General features: G+C 38.1%; 1 protein-coding gene across 5 annotated transcripts in view; it reads right to left on the bottom strand.

Annotated features, from left to right (window-relative positions):
- Window positions 1-5,608: 5,608 nt before the first annotated feature.
- atp8a1 (ATPase phospholipid transporting 8A1) overlaps window positions 5,609-19,899 on the bottom strand; it is a 373,263-nt gene continuing 358,972 nt past the window's right edge. For all 5 annotated transcript variants that reach the window (XM_059989113.1, XM_059989114.1, XM_059989112.1 and 2 more), the window contains 3 exons: window positions 18,686-18,778; window positions 9,832-9,923; window positions 5,609-9,045 (listed from right to left, as the gene is read on the bottom strand). In XM_059989113.1, the coding sequence (XP_059845096.1) occupies window positions 8,948-9,045; window positions 9,832-9,923; window positions 18,686-18,778 (283 nt within the window). In that variant the 3' untranslated portion in view covers window positions 5,609-8,947. The remainder of the gene's footprint in view (window positions 9,046-9,831; window positions 9,924-18,685; window positions 18,779-19,899) is intronic.

A 19,899-nucleotide genomic window follows, 5' to 3' on the forward strand; every position in this document is an offset into this window, starting at 1 on the left:
ATATGATCTTCAGTTCGAAGTTCATTAAAATGGAACACTTTTATACAGTAAAAAAGCACATTACCTGCATGATTAATTTTAAGTTTTCAACATGTAGATAGACATTTTCAAGATTTAGAAATATTGATAATACATTGGGTTTAGGAATATGCCTCGCTTCCGTAAACTCTTAAGTCACTAATTGAATTATCATTCAATTTGCTGTATGCAGACAGCTTTGTGTAAACCCCACTTCAGAATGGTTCTGACCGAGGCTCCAAGTTCAGAGAACAACTCACAAAGAACCTGAGTTCAAACCAGGATTTATATAATTTTATGCTTATCTAGCATAAAATTATAGGGTGACTAACTCTTCCAGCCCAAAGAACTTGTGCTGCCTCATTACACCCATGTGACTGACTTGAGAGGAAACCATGCAGTTATGGGGCGAACATGCAAACGCCTTCCAGACAGCTGGGTCTGTAACAGCATTACACTAACTGCTATGCTATCGTGCCGTCCAAATTTATTGGAAGTGGTATCTACCAGGGAACGTACAGCATGGACAAATTATCTCTTTAGCTTGATAGGAACATTATTGGTTACAAATACCATCATCAACTGGACTGACAACCAGCACTTGTTTTCCAATTGCACTTCATTTACGTGCACAAGGAGAACTGTCCAGCCCCAGTCACTTAACGGTTCTAAAACTTCTCCTCAGAATTGTTAATTTTATACAGATATTGGCCAACTTAAATCTTGTGCAACTTCTAATAATCACTTATTTAGCATATATAGGATAAAATTACTAATCATGATACATTCTTACAGCCATTAATTATCAATATAAACTAATGCTATTTAATCCTTTACCTGCATTTAATCTGATCAAAAGCAGCCAATTATACCTTTTTTTTTGGTAAAGAGTTATTGCCCAATAGTTCATGTGTGCTTCCTAATCCTTCATTAGCAAAATATTTTAGGAAATTTTTCATTTGGGTAACTTAAGTGAAAATTATAGAAGAATTAACCATATAGTTATTTCACTAAAAAGGAAAGGAGAGAACCAGGTTGAATGCTAGTTGTTTCCTTAACCAGAGACTTTATAGACCTTTGGAACAAGTTGCTACAATTGTGGTTGACAATTCTTTACTCTTTAAAGTGATCTAAACCTGTTTTTTAAGATCTGACATTTGCTTCATGTGCAAGATAAGTACAAGTAAAAATAGAAGAGTGGACTACCCTCAATCATCAAAAAGTTTGGAAAGGAATTTTCCCAATTTGTTTTGGGTCTTTAGACTTTTGCCCTTCTTAGTTTGCATGGCTCCAGTGAAATTGGTAACACACTATGTACTGTAAAAAATTATGGCACCGTGTTTTCAGGGAACAATATTGTGTTTTTCAGGTCTTACAATTTCATTTGACAACTAGTCAACTAAACTACTGAGACACTTAGAATTATAGTGAAAAAGAAGAGAAACTGTGGCATATTTTCAGGATGATGCTGGCGTATCCCCCATGTATTTTGTGTGTATATGAGCACATGTAGAAATCCCAAAACTTCCTTTCTCCACATCTGGCAATGAACTTAGCCAATAATCTGCCCAGGTTAGATCTGGTACTGGGTCTTCCTCACTGATTCATTCTTGTAAAACACATTTAAAGAAAGGAAATACTAACCAAACTATTACTGTTGCTAAAATTCAAAAGTTTTTGACAACCTTAATTATTAGTTAAGCTGGGGCTATGATTCAACTAACTGATTGCCAAGGAATTTTCAGCAATTTTTGTAGCTGGGATTTGGTCCAAACCACTTCTCTGCACTTAATGATGAGTTTTGCACATGGGAAATGTGGGTGACATGTAACACTTAACTGCTGATGTGCACTTCTTTATTCTGGAAATGCTTGCCTGGGATAGGAGCAAGTTCAAACTCAGTACAGAGGTAAGAAGAGGGTTGCCTGATGCATAATGTACTGTTTTGGTTTTGGATCTCCTTAATCATTCTGTAGAATTTTGAAGTGGAAGGAAGTGATATGTAATTTTGAATGTCTGAATGCAATGACAGATCAAAAACTCAAAAGAGACAACTAAAAATAAAAGAGGGAAAAAAGCATTATGAAAAATCAAAAGCTTGAGTAATAAGATAATATTGACTTGATTTTGTCATCCATACTAGAGGGATGAGTGGTTTTCATGACAATTATTGCACACATCAAAATGCCACTGTTTTGACTCCTATCCCCTCCAGAATCTGAATGGGAACAGTGCAAAATTGAAAGGCTCACTATTTAATTATAGGGAGTTTATTTGAAGCCAATCTTTGCATTTGGACATTTTAAAAATATCACACTTACTCTTTTAAGTTATCTAATTGCATATAAATTAGTTTGATCTCAAATAAGCTTTCATTACATTAGCCTTATATGACAAAAATTATTAGAGCACAAGATCATGTGTGCTATTAGACATCCACTGGAATTTGAGTAATCCTACCTTTATCTAACTTTCTATATTCTTCTTTTCCAACTATAAAACCAATTCCCCATTTTATTTTAGAGATTTTTGATAAAGCTCTATTTAAACTCTGCATTAAAACTTCCTTTCAAATTTCTGACTAATCTTCCTAATAGTAAGACCCATAAGATACAGGAGCAGGATTAGATCATTTGGCCCATCAGGTCTGTTCTGATGATCGTTAATAATCATTAGGCCAACTCTTTCTTATCAGATAATTATCCTAAGCAAAGAATGCGCACATCTTCTGTTTTACTTATCCAATGGAAATAAAGTTAATTGTTTGAACTTTCCTCACTGCTTCATTATGACACAAGTATCTCTCACCATTTCGAGAGTTACGTACACGCAGCCCTCTATAAGTATCAGCAACAATAGAACATGCCTGGAGTCTGGCTTTGCTGTTAACAAATCACTATTTTATTAGTAACTACGTAATATAGTAACTTAAACCAGGTAAATCAAAGTTAACAGTGTTATGCATATATAGGTGTAAAAATGAAGTTCCCAAACTTATTCAAGCTCAGGTGGCAAGAGTTACAGTCTTACGATGGTATGTAAGAAAAGTTCAGTTCAGATGCACAGGTTAATTAATGTGAGATGTTTGTAATCCAAAGGCGAATGTTGCGAGAAGGCAATTACATTGATATTCCACAGATTCCATGACAGCAATACAAAATAATAATAGCAGTAGGTTTTACCTCCAAAGTTGTTCCACTGCACACATGAAGTATCTCCAACAGTGATCTTCAATAAATATCCTTTCAGTGCAAGTGGTACCACACCCGAATTCAGCTACAGGACGTCACAAAGTGGAGGCCACAGGATACTCAAACAGAATCCACGTATGGATTATCACCAATAGTAGCTTATCACAAAGGGGACCAACTTCAAGGGAACCAACTCCCAGGCAAGGGTTGACTCACCGGTAGATTCCACAAGGTTACCCCAAACACACAATATGATAGCCACTTATCCAGTTCCACGAATTATGAAATAACTCCAGCAGTGATTTGCCACAGGGGTGCCTTTCTTCAGTGAACTACCACACCCAGACAAGGGTAAACACACATGTGGTATTCACAAAGGTTTCCCCCTCACCAGAGAACCCACTCCTGTGGATTAACTAAGTGACAATCACACTTCGTAGCCGAATGGAAACAAACTCACCTTCATGGGCAACTTAGAGAGTCCAAACAGTGATCCCTTTGTCAAACCTTCCTCTCCTCTCTTCTCTGTAGAACAACTTCTAGTTGCAGCAAACTTGTGAGAGTCATTTATCAATACTTAGGATTGATCTCAACTCACCCCCTTTGGGCTAATGAAGGTTTAAACCAGCGACCAACTCACTGGTGTCTTCCATTGATTGAATCCATCTCGACTCTAACTGTGTGTCTCTGTGTCCTTGTAAAAAGTAAACAAGCTACAGGGAAACCATAACATTCGATTGTCAATCAAACAACTCCACCTCTCTCTCTCTCTCTGGAGCAACTCAAACAGTGTCCAAAAGTCAGTCCCATTCCCTTGGTGTTTTAAAGTGACCGTCCACAGAAAAAAGAACCCTAGGGGTACATAACACTAGAGCTGCATGCAATGATTAGACACAAGTTTGGCAAAAAATCAACATTATTTTTGTGGTTAAAATCTAGTGATTGAGTTTGTGTTTTCAGTGACCTCTTCCATCACTACTTACACTCAGTGGCCACTTTATTAGGAACCTTCTGTACCTAATAAGGTGACCACAGTGTATGTTTGTGGTGTTCTGCTGCTGTAGCCCATGTACTTTAAGGTTTGATGTGTTATGCGTACAGAGATGCTCTTCTATGTACCGTTATTGTAGTGCATAGTTATTTGAGTTAGTCGTTGTCAATTTGAATCAGTCTGGCTATTCTCCTTCGACATCTCTCATTAACAAAGCATGTTCGCCCACAAAACTGCTACTCATTAGATGTCTTTTTTGTTTTTCGCACTATTCCCTGTAAACTCTGGTGCCTGCTGAGTGTGGAAATCTTAAGAGGTTAGCAGTTTCTGAGTCACTCAAACTACCCTGTCTGGCAGCAACAATCATTCCACAGTTAAAGTAACTTAATCATATTTCTTCCTCATTCTGATGTTTGGTGAGAACTAAAGCTGAGCCTCTTGACCGTGTCTGCATGCTTTCATGTATTGAGTTGCTGCCACATGATTGCTTAGATATTTGTACAGGTGCACTTAATAAAATGGCCACTGAGTGGACAGTCCCACCACTGAAAATCTTTACGACTGCTTCCATTGTGTCCATGACTCTACTCTTAAGTAAACTTTACCTTGTAGGATACACTTCATTCTCAAATTGCCCTTTTTCACATCTCTTTTTGCAATAGAGTTGGTCACATGATTTTGTGAATTTTCTTAATCAATCATTCTGATCGAGTTTAATTGTCACTCAACCATACATGAATACCCATCAATATAGTCAAACAAAACAGCATTCCTCTAGGGCCAAGGGGCAAAACACAGTATCAACTGTTATTCACAGCACAAGGCACATATATGATAGCAGTAAACATATAGTCACACAAAAAAATACATAGTCCAAGTTCCTGAGCAACATGATGCATAGGTGTTGCCAAAAGAACAAGTAGTTCTCAGTAATTTGCAGGTAAGCAATCCAGCTTGCCTTCCTCTGAGCGAACACTGGTGGGTGGCACTGACGGGAGGGGCCAGATGCCAATGTAGCATAGACGCCATGTCATACTGGACTGCTGCACCAGGCAAGCCCGCAGCATAAGGCCTAGTCCTTGTTATAACCGAGACCATGTAGCTCGCTCGCGGTTGGTCTCATTAATAAAACCAGTGAACTGGACTTGCAGTATTTTGCATTACCAGTGTCCAACAGGGTCTTGTGATTGCAAGAAAACATCAAAGGCAATCACTTGCTGTTAAGACTGCACAGTGCTTTTGTGCAATGGCTTAGAAGCCTTTCTGCAGCAGGCAGCAACACAGTAAGGCCCACCAAGCTCCTCTGCCAACCAGCAACCCACTGACAGGAGTAGACCTGCAGTACTTTAAGTTCTTAATGTCTAGTATTGTAAAAAAGACAGCCAAATGTGCATGAACACACAAATGATCAAGGTTTGTAAATTTAGTTTTATTGTGTGATCCATATGACAATCAAAAGACAGAACATTTAAGAGATGCAACTACCACCATGCAATTCACAAGTCAAGGGTAAGTTAACAGACAAAAAAGGAACCTAAGATTTAGAACAAAATACATAACACAGTGCATGTCCTTACATTAACTTAAACCTTAGAACTGAACCTGAGGAATACTATGAACATTGAATTTGAAGGTCATTATTCATGCAGTGCAAAACCAAACCACAGAAAACTAATCTTTCTGCAAGTCTGGCAGAAAAATCTTAACCCAATGTTCAGAGTATGTTTCTTCTTTACACAACTTTCAAGGCATTAAATTGCAATGATAAATTAATTTTAAATAATATACATGACTTACGACAAAGAGGCAAATTGTCTACCATCACTAATGAATGTGCATTTTAAAAAAATCACCTCGTCACATTAAACAAACTAGCCAAGGCAATATTTGAAATTTGATATCCATTTCAAAGTTGATATCTTACTGTAGTAATGCTCAATTAATTTAAAATACATCAGAATATTTTATATCTGTTTTGATTGTGTGGTCTTAAGGCTAAGTAAAGCAAAGTTCACATTTTGTTGTCTACTTAGACATAACCTTTGACAAAACAAAACAGATATTAAGTCAAATGTGAAATCCAAATATATGATATAACTTAGCAGTTTTATTCCAAAACTGAATACACACAATAATTAGTGAAGAAACACACTATTACTTTATCAACTGATATTTGCCGGATGGTGCAACCTTTCATTAATTTGCATCATTTGTTTCTAATTTTGCACAGAATGTGTAGCAACGACAAAACGTTTGTCGTGCACAAAAATATCCATGTAATACTCTACCTCATGCAGCTGGACAACAATACAGACAGGAAAACCAGACTACACAACACACCTCCCAGAGAGGACAGACAACAGCTATCATTGACTAAAATACCACAAAGCAATTATGTACTTTGAAACCTCCAAGTTTTGAACATTCAAGGATTGTTTATGACAAATACAGAACACATGGCACAGAGAATGAATTATCTCATCACACCAAGCTGAAAATGGAGACAGCAGAAACTGGATGCTCAAATCATACTTTTAAATATTTCATTCTACTACTTTTGTGTTCAACATTGATTTACTCAGTCTACAGACTGGAATATTGCAAAACAAGCAGGATGCTGGACTTGTGCATATGAGTTTGTTCAATTATTCTTACCTTTTATACCTCACTATTTGCTAAAATCCACATTCATAATCAGTATTAGAGCCAAATCTAGATGCTTTGTGGTGAAAAGTCAACGATAAAACTGGATTACTAAAATGCCCTTTACATTGTGTGTGTGTGTGTAGTTTATATCATAACTAATATTTAATTAAAGACAAGTTTTGATCGGAATGCTATTAAAAGTTATTGAAATATGGGTTACGTATTGCAGATGATGGAGTTTAATGCAAAGAAAGCATCATACTAACATCTGTGAATAAACTTAACAAGATGATCTTCCAGGAGATGAAAATGTAAAATCCTACATGCAGGTCACATTGGTTATCTGACCTACATAAAGTGTGATAACTATATAATTATAGATAATAGAGGTAAAATTAACTTCAACTTGCATTAGGAAATAAATAAAATAACTGTTAAAATAACAGTTCTTTAGCAATTATGTGATGCAAGATTAACTTTTGATTCAACAATACTGCTGAAATGAATCCAACAAAAAAACTTTAGAAATTAGAAATTAACTAGAAATTAACTAGAATTGGCTACATGTTCATTAAAAATCAATGAAATTCAAGCGGCATGTCTAAATATACAATTAAGTAATCCAGGTAAATATCAAATATAAGCTGCTGATCCTGATAAGATGGTGTTCAGTAACAAAATAAAGTCAGCATTTTATCTAATCCTTTCTCTGTAATCACAAGATCTTACTTGTCCATGGCAAATTGCAAGACAGAGGAGGGAAAAGGGGAAAAGTATACAGGTAGTAGCTATCTATTTCAATGGATACAAAATAGTGAATTATAGAAATTTTTTCCTCAGTGGAATTATTTTAGAACAAGTTATGTAAAAGTACTACATACCAGAAACGCTCTCCCCCGCACTCTGTCTTATTTGGGATGCAAAGATTGTTGTTTCGGACATTAAAAAGATTGGAAATGCTTGTTGAATATTAAATCCATTAGAAAGTCACTAACACAAGCATATACTGCAGATGTAGCCAGGCACAGAAAATACAACACTTCTTCCACTCTGAAATTTGATTTGAATATTAGGCAAAGAGAAAAGCATATGCAAGGCCATAATTTGGGATAGACAAGTTCAGAAGCAAGTGCCAAAAAGGCATTAGTCAAATCTTTCAACAAGTCATTGCATGTGCAAATTACACCCATCAGAGTGAATAAGAAAAAGTACAAATGGGACTTGAAATTTGTTCCATTCCTAATGGCAGTACACTGAAGAACAGGGCTGATGGCAAATTGTAACATTTGATGAGACGACATGTTGGTGATCAATTTTAATTTTGGCAAATAATGGCAATTACAAGAGTAGCACCAGCACCATGTTTAACACTATTTCAATGCAGTATGCTTTAGCATTTGAAATTTTTAAAATTAATTCTGCATTTTATTCAGTGCCTTGACCAAAGAATCACCCTGGGTTGCTTCTGTGGATTTATTTGGCACATGAGTATGTCACTTTTGCTTCTGCAGTACTTCTCTCAGTATCATTCTACATGAAGAACCTAACACAAAGAGAACCAGTCACAAAGGGAATGCTTCAAAATATCTGTCTGGGTTATGGCAACAAATGTAAAATATCCAAAAGGGGGAAGAATGGCAAATCCATATAAAGGTTTAATCAGTGCTCATTCAATTAAATGAAACAGTGAAATTTAGGAATTAGTACTCTGTTAGAACAAAGACATTAATGTAATGCTCATAACAATCAGAATTTAAATTAAAAATAATAAGTTACCTATATATATATTCAAAATGTCAAAAGTCAGCCCAGTAATGTAAAGTGACAAATTTCAAGTCCAGCCAAACCAGTTGTTAACATGTATTGTGTTGGCGTTCTAGCAGGGAATTTATACTAACATGGATTTGCACAGTGTTTGTGTCTACTGTGTATGCAACAAAACTGATTAACACTTCTTCTTTCATTAAACACACAATCCAACCTCTTCATGTCTTTGCAAGACCGTAACAGCATGATTTTGCAAAGTTGGATATTTCAAAGCTTGAAGTCCCATTCTTAGCTGAAAGTACTTCTTTGGAATTCGTGTTCCTGTATTAACTGTTTACCAGTCATCCTGTCTTTGCTTGGTGGTGTCATAGGCCCTGACCACTTCAGACTGTGACACAATGCCATTCTCGTCTTGGGAAAAGGCATAACCATCTATAAAAATAAAGTGGCACATTATGCATAGGAATTCATTAAAACGGAAAAGGATGGATTAATGATGCATCTTGTGGGTATTGTCAGTGTATTATCAATAATTAAAAAATCACTTTCTCAGCAGGCAATACAGAAGCAGATGGCACTTAGTCATAGAAGATAGATTGGAGTTTAGAGTAGTTAATTCTATTTACTTTCCTGAAGGTTAGCAGACATGAAAATTAAAAGACAAGATGAACTATCATTTCATTTAAAAGTTTGTCTGTTTTAATTTACAAGGAATCATTTTTAATATAATCTTGTTAACATGAAAATAGCATCTGGAAGTGACTAGGAACAGCTGTTTTTTTAAGGCTTCGTATTCATAATACAGCATTTGTTTTTAAGGTAAAATGCAGTCAGATAAACTGTGATAAAATATAAATCAGAGAACTCCTAATATGCAATAAGAATGATGCTTACACCTTAGTATGAATAGATTTATTTCTTAATGATGATGAAGATTTGCTCGTACCTCACCAGGTGTTCAGTTAAGCTGTAGGCACTGAACACGTACATCTACTCATGTAACTCTACTCCTCTCATTGTACCTGCTAAGGTCAGAAATGAGAGAGAAATCTTTCATTCTGCCTACCTGCTTGTAACACAGCTGACTGTGAAAAAGAGGGGAGAAAACAGGAGCTAAATAGAAGCACAAAGCTAACTTAAATCATAGAGATTTAAATCTAATTCCTAATCCTGTGCTGGACTTACAAAATGGAGGCATTGAGTAAGAAAGATACTCACGTAATGAACTTTGTTGCAATGAATCAGAACGGTGCAGGTTGAAAGTATTTTTCTTAAAAACATTCTTCAAGAGTTGAGCTCTTTCACTTAAACTTTTCAGAAAACAGACAGAATGATTTGAAATACTTCAGGGTAAGATCATTATTAATTACCTTTCAAAAATGTGACTTTCTTACAAACATACTTTTAAATTTATAAATGTCAATTTGCTAAATCTTCACTAAACATGAAAAAACTAGTTTTTAAATAATTTTATCAACCAACATTTAGCCAGTATAATGTGCCTAAATTCCCAGATTCTAAATTATATTAAACTATACAACAGCATTGTTGACCTGATATTCTTCACAAGTATACTGTTACCTGTATATATATTTAAAAAGAGAGAAAATCACTTGTACATTTAAGCGAAGTACTGAGATACATTACAGCACCCTTGGGCTGAAGACACTCAATATGCTGAGTCCTCACTTCAAAGTTTTAATGTTCAAGTTGTACTTCACTTTTGGATAAAGTATAAACTTATATTTGTTTTAGTTCTAGCCACATTTCAAGCTCGAGGGCTTCACGAGGCAATGTGAAAGTTAAAATAGGTGCAGATTGGTAACACCATCAAATTACACTGACAAAGCTGAAGGAATCCCAGCATCAACGAGCCTGTTTTTAAATGCTTGACCAACTTTTTTTCGAACATGAGGAATAAAAGCGTCAGGAAAGTTAGAGTTTGTAAGTATTGTAGACTGCTATATAATAACAGATAGGCTGAAATGTCAGAACATGTGCTGGTGTTGCTTTGAAGCCATTTCGTGTGGAGAGTATTTCAGTCAAATCCAAGGTTTGAATCAGATTTCATATTTTAAGAGTTAAAAAGGATTGCATATCACAAACTCATTGTGGTATGTGAAACTAAATGTGCAAATGTATAGAATATATTTCATATTTGATTTACTGAAAGAATATTGCAGTGATAAAGTTTCAAACTGCACCATCTTACTAGTATATCATCTTCCAAAGAAAATGTATTCTACATTCTGTTACAATTGTATGCAAGTCCACCGTACTTTCTGTAAAGCATTTGTTTTAAGTTGTAGACTATTTGTGATGGGGTAATTAACAGAAGGAAAAAAGTAAATAAAATGAAAGTAGGATCTGACCAGGTTGCTTTGTATACTAGGGCAATCACAGTTGCACTTGTGCAAATGATTACAAATGCACTGAAGGATGCTAATAGGTTCAGTTTTTGTGTTCACAGCACGAACCGTGAAAACAGTGCAGTTTCTCTGGGCAACTCATGCTGATACAATGGAGTTTCTATCTGCTGACAATATTTCCCGTTGATTCCCAGAATGTTTCTTGCATTAAGTATTTAGAATATTGAGCTTCATTTGGATGAAAACTAGCTTGGGAGCAAATAGTGATAAAAGATAGCTGCAAATACACCAGTTCAAATATACTTAAGTGACAGCACAGGGTGAAGCTGAATAGGCAAAATGATAAACAAAATTAAAATTCCTCATCAGGAACTAATAGAAAAAGGGAATTTTATTTTTTTCACTTCTATTGCAAGCTGAGTTTGTTTACAGATTAACATAGATTACTTTTGAAATGCATTCAATCATTTCCAAATTACCTCCTAGGGGTGTGATAAGACACTACATAAATGCAAGATATTTTTGTCAACATAACAGAATGCCACAAGTGAAAGCAAAGAAGAGGGATTAAACCAAAACACAAATGATGGACTGTGTGCTCCTTGTTAATTGGTTTCTGGAGGTACGAATGGTGTGTGCAGAAGGCGGTGATTAAGTGGAATAAAAGCATAAAATATGGAACATATGAGGTAATTGAGGCACTTAAGTATCAGTCCATTATTTAAGATTCTGTAATGGTTATATTAGTAATATTCCAAAATTAAGGCTAGCGAACAGAATAGGTGGCCAGTACAAATGAGCCAGGATCCCTGGAGTAGTTACAACCTACATACGAAACATTACTGCTGCTACATAAAATGTCACTTTCAGTTTATCACTTACTCAAAACAGCATGACAAAGATACATTATGTTTGGTCAGTCTGTTAAAATTTAGGGGTGATAGGGGACTCTATAGTTAGGGGGTCAGACAGGTGATTCTGTGGACACAGGAAAGAAACGAGGATGGTAGTTTGTCTCCCAGGTGCCAGGGATCAGGATGTTTCTGATTGCATCCGCGACATTCTGAAGTGGGAAGGTGAACAGCCAAAGGTCGTGAGACATATTGATACCAATGGCATAGACAGGAAAAGGGAGGAGGTCCTGAAAACAGACTACAGGGAGTTAGGAAAGAAGCTGAGAAGCAGGACCTCAAAGGTAGTAATCTTAGGATTATTGACTGTGCCACACGACAGTGAGTATAGGAATAGAGTGAGGTGGAGGATAAATGCGTAGCTGAGGGATTGGAGCAAGGGAAAGGGATTCAGGTTTCTGGATCATTGGGACCTCTTTTGGGGCAGGAGTGACCTGTACAAAAAGGACGGGCTGCAGTTGAATCTGAGGGAAACCAATATCCTGGCGGGGAGGTTTACTAAGGCTATTGAGGAAAGTTTAAACTAGAATTGTTGGTGGGAGGGAGGTGGGTGGGAACAGAATTGAAGAGACAGAGGAAGGGGTGGTTGGCTCATAAATCAAGAAAGCTTGTAGACAGTGTGAGAGGGAGGATAGGTAAGTGATAGAGAAGGAATGCACTCAGACCAATGGTATAAGATGTGTCTATTTCAATGCAAGGAGTATCATGAACAAAGCTGATGAGCTTAGAGTGTGGACCTGTACTTGGAACTATGATGTTGTAGCCATTACAGAGACTTGGATGGCTCAGGGGCAGGAATGGCTACTTAGAGTGCCAGGCTTTAGATGTTTCAGAAAGGACAGGAAGGGAGGCAAAAGAGGAGGGGGCGTGGCACCGCTGATCAGAGATAGTGTCACGGCTGCAGAAAAGGAGGAAGTCATGGAGGGATTGTCTACTCTGTGGGTGGAAGTTGGCATCAAGGAGCAGATAGGAAGAAAGATTCTGGAAAGATGCAATAATAATAGGTCTGTTATGGTGTGAGATTTTAATTTCCCTAATATCAATTGGCATCTTTCTAGAGCAAGGGGTTTAGATGGGTTGGAGTTGTTAGGTGTGTTGAGGAAGGTTTCTTGACAAAATATGTGGATAAGCCTACGACAGTAGACGCTGTACTTGATCTGGTATTGGGAAATGAACCTGGTCAAGTGTCAGATCTTTCAGTGGGAGAGCATTTAGGAGATAGTGATCACAATTCTATCTCTTTTACCATAGCTTTGGAGAGAGGGAGGAACAGGCAAGTTAAGAAAGTGTTTAACTGGAGTAAGGGGAAATATGAGACTATCAGGCAGGAACTTAGAAGCATAAATTGGGATCAAATGTTCTCAGGGAATTGTATGGCAGAAATGTGGCAAATGTTCAGCGGATATTTGCATGGTGTTCTGCATAGGTACGTTCCAATAAGACAGGGGAAAGATGGTAGGATACAGTAACCATGATGTACAAAGGCTGTTGAAAATCTAGTCAAGAAGTGTACGAAAGCATCAAAAAACTAGATAATGACAGAGATCTAGAAAATTATAAGGCTAGCAGGAAGGAGCTTAAGAATAAAATTAGGAGAGCCAGAAGGGGTTATGAGAAGGCCTTGGCGAACAGGATTAAGGAAAACCCCAAGGCATTCTACAAGGGCAAGAGGGTAAGACGTGAGGGAATAGGACCAACCTCAAGTGTGACAGTGGAAAAGTGTGTATGGAACCGGAGGAGATAGCAGAGGTTTAATGAGTACTTTGCTTCAGAATTCACTACGGAAAAGAACCTTGGCAATTGTAGGGATGACTTACAGCAGACGGAAAAACTTGAGCATATAGACATTAAGAAAGAGGATGTGCTGGAGATTTTGGAAAGCATCAAGTTGCATAATCACCGGGACTGGATGAGATATATGCCAGGCTAGTGTGGGAGGTGAGAGAGGAAATAGCAGAGGTACTTAGTGAATACTTTATATTCACTATGGAAAAGGATCTTGGTGATTGCAGTGATGACTTGCAGCAGACTGAAAAGTTTGAGCATGTAGATATTAAGAAAGAGGACGTGCTGGAGCTTTTGGAAAGGATCAAGTTGGATAAGTCCCCGGGACTGGACAGGATGCACCCCAGGCTACTGTGGGAGGCGAGGGAGGAGATTGCTGAGCCTCTGGCGATGATCTTTGCATCATCAGTGGGAATGAGAGAGGTTCCAGAGGATTGGAGGGTTGCAGATATTGTTCCCTTATTCAAGAAAGGAGTAGAGATAACCCAGGAAATTATAGACCAGTGAGTTTTACCTCAGTGGTTGGTAAGCTGTTGGAGAAGATCCTGAGAGGCAGGATTTATGAACATTTGGAGAGGCATAATATGATTATGAATAGTCAGCATGGCTTTGTCAAGGTCATGCCTTATGAATCTGATTGAATTTTTTGAGGATGTGACTAAACACATTGATGAAGGAAGAACAGTAGATGTGGTGTATATGGATTTCAGCAAGGCATTTGATAAGGTACCCCATGCAAGGCTTATTGAAAAAGTAAGGAGGCATGGGATCCAAGGGGACCTTGCTTTGTGGATCTATTATTGGATTGCACACAGAAGGCAAAGAGTGGTTGTAGATGTGTCATATTCTGCATGGAAGTTGGTGATCAGTGGTGTGCCTCAGGGATCTGTTCTGGGATCTCTACTCTTTGGGATTTTTATAAATGACCTAGATGAGGAACAGGAGGGATGTATTAGTAAATTTGCAGATGACACAAAGGTTGGAGGTGTTGTGGATAGTGTTGAGGGCTGTCAGAGGTTACAGCGGGACATTGATAGGATGCAAAACTGGGCTGAGAAGCGGCTGGTGGAGTTCAACCTAGATAAGTGTGAAGTGGTTCATTCTGATAGGTCAAATATGATGGCAGAATATAGTGTTAATGATAAGACTCTTGGCAATGTGGACGATCGGAGGGATCTTGGGGTCTGCGTCCATAGGACACTCAAAGCTGCTGAGCAGGTTGACTGTGCAGTTCAGAAGGCATACGGTGCATTGGCCTTCATCAACAGTGGGACTGAGTTCAAGAGATGAGAAGTAATGTTACAGCTATATTATGACCCTAGTCAGAGCCCATTTGGAGTACTGTACAGTCAGCCCTCCTTATCCGTGAGGGATTGGTTCCGGGACCTCCCGCAGATGCTCAAGTCCCTTGTATAATATGGCACAGTATTTGCATATAACCTATGCACATCCTTCCGTATACTTTAAATCATCTCTAGATTACTTATAGTACCTAATACAATGTAAATAGTTGTTATACTGTAATGGTTAGGGAATATTGAGAAGAAAATAAACTGTACATGCTCTTCGCGCTCACAGCACAAGCAGTGAACGAATGAGACACGAGGCGAACAATGATCAAACAATGAGTAAAACTTGTAATATCTGTACAGTAGTTGTTACACTGTCTTGTTTAGAGAAGAAGGACACCTTGGAAGAGGCTCAATAATACTAAAGTCAGGAACTGTGGAGGTTGAGGGCTGAGGATCTACAAGCATTGAACATCGAGACTTCAGAATTGCAGATGCTTTAGTTGGAAACATTGTTATAGGAAGCTGTCTCCCATGATCTTCACATTCTTGAGGCTGCAGTGCTTTACATAGCCAGCCATGCTTTACTAGCCTTAAGCTCTTTTCTGTCGCTCTCATCAACCCTGTCACAGTACTGCTTATAGAGACTAAGAGCTTTTTAAAGTATAATTTGGCCATCGACAGGGATATGCTTCTGTGACACGTCCTCTAGCCACACACTTAATGCTTTCTCAGTCTTCGCAAGCACTTTATCAAGAACCAGCGAGTCCATTTTGGTTGTGGTAGGGGCAGCACTAACACTTCCATGAATTTCAGCTTCTTTCTGCTTTATTGTGCGAATTCTCTATTCATTCTTACCGACGTTATGGGCCACTTCGGAAAGCGACATGCCACTTTTCAAAAGATCTAATATTTCTACTTTCTCGGTGAGAGATAGCACTCTTAGCCTTTGAGGAATTGCTTTGACCACCTAATTGCTTCTTAGGAGCCATTTTTTCACAGGAACTAAGTAGTGAATGAATGAGACGCGAGGTGAACAATGCTCTAGCAACGAGTGCTGGAAGAGCACTTCTGGGTTTTCTTGATTTGCAGTTGGTTGAATTCACGCACGCAGAACTCGCGGATAAGGAGGGCCAACTGTACTCAGTTCTGGTCACCTCACTACCGGAAGGATGTGAAAACTATAGAAAGGATGCAGTGGAGATTTACAAGGATGTGGCCTGGATTGGGGAGCATGCCTTATGAGAATAGATTGAGTGAACTCGGCCTTTTCTCCTTGGAGTGACAGAGGATGAAAGGTGACCCGATAGAGGTGTATAAGATGATGAGACACATTGATTGTGCGGATAGTCAGAGGCTTTTTTCCAGGTCTGAAATGGCTAGCACATGAGGGCACAGTTTTAAGATGCTTGGAGGTAGGTACAGAGGAGATGTCAGGGGTAATTTTTTTATTCAGAGAGTGGTGAGTGTGTGGAATGGGCTGCCGGAGACTGTGGTGGAGGCGTATACGATAGGGTCTTTTAAGAGGCTCTGGATAGGTACATGGAGCTTAAAAGAATAGAGGACTATGTGTAACCCTAGGTAATTTCTAAAGTAGGTACATGTTCGGCACAGCATTGTGGGCCGAAAGGCTTGTATTGTACTGTAGGTTTTCTGTTTCTATATTTTTATGTTGGTAATGAGCAGAATAGTTGATAAGATGCATTTGGACTTGCAGGAGCTTTCTGCTTTGTGCCACACAAAGGATTATTGAACAATATCAGAGCACTGATATTGAAGATAATATATTGACACAAACTGAGGATTAATTAATGGTCATAGATCAGTAGGAATAAATTAATCATTTTCAAATTGGGAGGCTGCAGCTGGTAGGTGACACACGGGTCAGAGCTAAGGTCTCAGCTGTTCAAAACGTATATTAATAATCTATAAGAGAGGATCAAGTATAACATATCCAGACGCTGATGATATAAGGCTGGGGGTTGGGTTTGAGGAGGATGCAGTGGTGTTTCAGTGAACATTGACAGGTAAAGCCAATGGACAAGAATATGTCAAATGGACTGATTTCAGGGATGGTGGGTTTGTCATTTGAGAAAAGGTTAGGCAGACTGACTACACTCTATACTATTCTCAATTTTAGAAGCACAGGAGGCGATTTACTGAAAAGTGCAAGTTCCTTTTGGGACTTGCCAAGGGAGTACAAAGATAAGATTCTAGACATCCAAGCCAAGGGAAACACCAGGCATTGTAGCCTCAAAATAATAGACTGGCCATGCAGAATTAGAATCAGAATCAGGTTTAATATCACTGGCATATATCATGAAACTTGTTGTTTTGCTGAAGCAGTACATTGCAATGCATAATAAAAAAAACTAAATTTTAATAAATACGCTCACACACAGGAATTCTAAAATCTGATGGGGAAGCAGCTGTTACTGAAACATTGAGTGTATGAGTAACGAGAAGTTGACATCAGCATTATCACGGCATGAATGTGAATACCCAGTCCCTGAGAACACTGAAGACAGAAATCACTGGATTTTTAGATATTGATAGATTCAGAGGATATGGAGTTTTGAAAAGTGAAGGCATGAACAGCCAGCTTGTTCCCTCTGTATTTCTTGTGTTAGTATATTAATGCACAGCACTTTATCTACAAGTACAGCACTTACTACTCCTGCTTCTTTTAATTATATTGTTCAAACCCTCAACTCCCAATACCCAGAAGGGTGGGGGGAGGTAACAAGAACACAACAATGCCACCATTTTAAAGTTCCTTCCATCTGTGTCTGAACCCTAGAACTCCCAAACTGGTAGTCCCCGGAGCACCTTTACCAGAAGCTGGCAGCTTACCACCACCTTAATAAGGACACTAATGCTGTCAGTGGCCTCCACATGCAAAAGTAACACAAGAAATACTATGTTAAGTATTAAATTGCTTCTGCACTTTGGAAATTAAACCAAGTTTTATTTGCGATTTCAAGTTTAAATTAGATAACTTTCTGACCAAAATTAAATGGTATTAAAGGCTGTTGGATGACCCTTTTGTGGGAACTTTTCTCAGATAGTAAACGTAATGACCAGCCAGAGGAAATGCTTGAAGCAGGAACATTAAAAGGGACTTGCAGTGGTAGATGGATATGAAAGGCTTAGTGTGATATTGGCCAATGGGACCGGGTTAGTAGAGAATTAGTTCACATGGGCAACTGGGTGGAAGAACCTATTTCCATGCTGTATGACTTTAATTCAATACCATTACTGTACAAGGTTATTTTGACTACTTTTGGTGTGTTATCTGCTCCACAGACCGTTTTCCTTTTTATTTCCTTGTAATTTTAACATTGTAATCACCCTCCATCAGCCTCAGTTTTGACCTCATTATTTCTTCACCTTTTGAATTCAGATTGTGGTCATTTGCTAGCCTCAGGTTTCAGAAACCTTTAGCATCTCTGTTCTATTATTTCTCTACAGGTTTCCAAATGTCAGGAAGTTCTTACATCACCATGTTACTCCAACTACTATCTACTCAAAACCCACTGCCTGATAAAGCGCTCTTAATATTTTTTATATATACATGGGATGTAATTGAAATTGTGTCTTTTTATTCTACAATATAAGCACCTATTCTATGTTACTAAAATAAACAGTAGCCCACATCTCTGATATGTTCCTTTAAAACTTAAACAGTAACTTTGTAAAGAATCATTTGTTATGGTACCTTTTGCCATATACAGCTGCACCTGGATCCCGAAACTGTGCTTCCAGTTCCTGCACCTCTTCCACCAAAGTCTTACAAAAAGTTCTCTTAAAGCTGAAAGAAAACATTAAATAGATTTTTTCAGGGTACAGAATCATTAAGGATTATTTAGTCTGTTCCTCAAAAATTTGTCTGGCTTGCATTTGAAAAATCACACACGGAATAAAACAACTTCTCAAAAGCACTGTACATCATTCCCAATGTGCATTAAAGCATATTATAGCTTTGTTAAAAAGTGCATGTAAATAGAAAGTGAATTAAAACTGGGATCGAAAGAAAATATATAATGATTTACAAAAAAAAAATAATTCTTGTTTGAATAATTCTATGCAAGTCTCCAGTGCAGCACAGGGCCTTTGGCCCACAATGTCGAGCTGACCTACTCCAATATCAATCCAACCCTTCCCTCCCGAAGAGACCTCCATTCTTTTTTCATCCATTTGCCTCTCTAAGAGTCTCTTAAATGTCCTAATGTCTCTCACCCCTGGCTGTGCATTTTATGCACCCAACACTCTGTATCCCTCTTATACTTTCTTCTAATCATCTTAAAAGTATGTCCTCTTGTATTAACAACTTGGTCCCTGGGGGAGAAGGGACGGGCTGTCCACTCTTTTTATGCCTCTTAATATCTTGTACACCTCTATCAAGTTTCCAGACCTCTTCCACTCCAAAGAGAAAACCCTCTGCTTGCTGTCTTTCCTCATAACACATGCTCTCTAATCCAGGCAACATCTTTGTAAATCTCCTCTCCACTCTCTCTGTAAAGCTGCCACATCATTCCTATAATGAGCTGACAAGAAATGAACACAATACTTCAAATCTTAATAGACTTTTATAGAACTACAAGATTACCTCATGGCTCTTGAACTCAATCCCCCGACTAACGAAGGGCAATACTCCATACACCTTCATGACCACCCTATCAACTTGTGTGACAACCTTGAGGGCTCTATGAATATTGACCTCCTCAAGATCCCTCTGTTTCTCCACACTACGAAGAATCCTGTCATTAATTTTGTACTCTGCCATCGTTTGACCTTCCACAGCGAACCACTTCACACTGTTCCAGATTGCGCTCTGCATTCTGTCAATTTTGCATTGTAACCTATGGCAAACTTCTACATCATCCACAACTCCAAACTTTGTGACTTCTACGAAGTTACTAACCCACCCTT

The sequence above is a fragment of the Hypanus sabinus genome, chromosome 14 (assembly GCF_030144855.1).
Source record: "Hypanus sabinus isolate sHypSab1 chromosome 14, sHypSab1.hap1, whole genome shotgun sequence".
NCBI lineage: Eukaryota > Metazoa > Chordata > Chondrichthyes > Myliobatiformes > Dasyatidae > Hypanus > Hypanus sabinus.